Consider the following 1,051-nt stretch of genomic DNA (forward strand, 5'->3'; position numbering starts at 1 on the left):
TTTTTTTTAACACAAATATAAACACGTGTTGCACTGGTCAAAAAAGTGAGAATGATTATACACCGCTTATAGTACATAATTATTTGTAATACATACAATACGTTTGTAATTTAATAATTAATGCATCAAAAGGTTAATAAATTAGTGTGCTGCACACAAAGCTAAAATTCAAAGCTATAGTTCCGTCGTGTCCTTGAAAATTGTTTAAACATTCACTAAAATCTGTCATTTATTCTCTCATCAGGTGATTGAGGAGATTGTGGAGATGATGGAAAACTCACCAGATCCTGGAGAGACAGAGGAAGAGGAGGAAGATGATATCGCAGTGTCTTCCTCTAAAAGCAGCCCCTCTCTGTTGGAGGAGATCCGCATGCTGTCTCAGGCCTCCAACAACAACTGCTCCTATGAAGGTGCTCGTTCAAACCTGCAATTAATAAATATATGTGAACCTCAGGGTGACTTTTCAAACTTTTCATGAATCTTCAGTTGAAACTAGATGTTAAGATGAAAGCTTGAACACTCAAACAAATTCAAATGTAGTTGCTTTAAATGTAGTTGATATATAACAGTACCAGATCATGGTCAATGTAAACATGCTCTAGAAACAGGTGCCTATCGAGTACACAGAGAAGGTTTCTATTTTAATCTGGTGTTTCAGCATTTCTTCATCCCAGATCATGTTTTTGAAACCAAAGATGCAGTGGAGCAAAAGCAAATGAAAAATTGCCCATGTCAACTGAGAGCGACACTAAAGAAACAATACAACATTAGTCACAGTGTGAAAGTCAAGTGTTGCTCGCTTTGATCAAGTCTTATTAAACCCAATGCTTGTCATGCAGGTCTGAGGCTGATGCCAAGCTCGGCGCTGCTTGACATCTTGTGCCGGATGGAGGCGGCGATACGAGAGTATTCGGAGGAGCTGGTGGCCCAGCTGGCCCGGAGGGACGAGCTGGAGTTTGAGAAGGAGGTGAAGAACACCTTCATCACAGCTCTGATGGAGGTCCAAAACAGACAGAAGGAGCAAAGGGAGCTGAGCAAGCGCAGGCGTAAG

At 41.0% G+C, this 1,051-nt stretch overlaps 1 protein-coding gene across 1 annotated transcript in view; it reads left to right on the forward strand.

Moving 5' to 3' along the window:
- LOC107578635 (fasciculation and elongation protein zeta-1-like) overlaps positions 1-1,051 on the forward strand; it is a gene marked incomplete at its 3' end in the record, with an annotated part of 3,896 nt that extends 2,845 nt beyond the window's left edge. Inside the window, exons 3-4 of the mRNA XM_016264577.1 lie at positions 235-410; positions 840-1,051. Of these exons, the coding sequence (XP_016120063.1) occupies positions 235-410; positions 840-1,051 (388 nt within the window). The remainder of the gene's footprint in view (positions 1-234; positions 411-839) is intronic.

The sequence above is a fragment of the Sinocyclocheilus grahami genome, unplaced genomic scaffold, assembly GCF_001515645.1.
Source record: "Sinocyclocheilus grahami isolate Dianchi unplaced genomic scaffold, SAMN03320097.WGS_v1.1 scaffold11238.1, whole genome shotgun sequence".
Classification (NCBI taxonomy): Eukaryota; Metazoa; Chordata; class Actinopteri; order Cypriniformes; family Cyprinidae; genus Sinocyclocheilus; species Sinocyclocheilus grahami.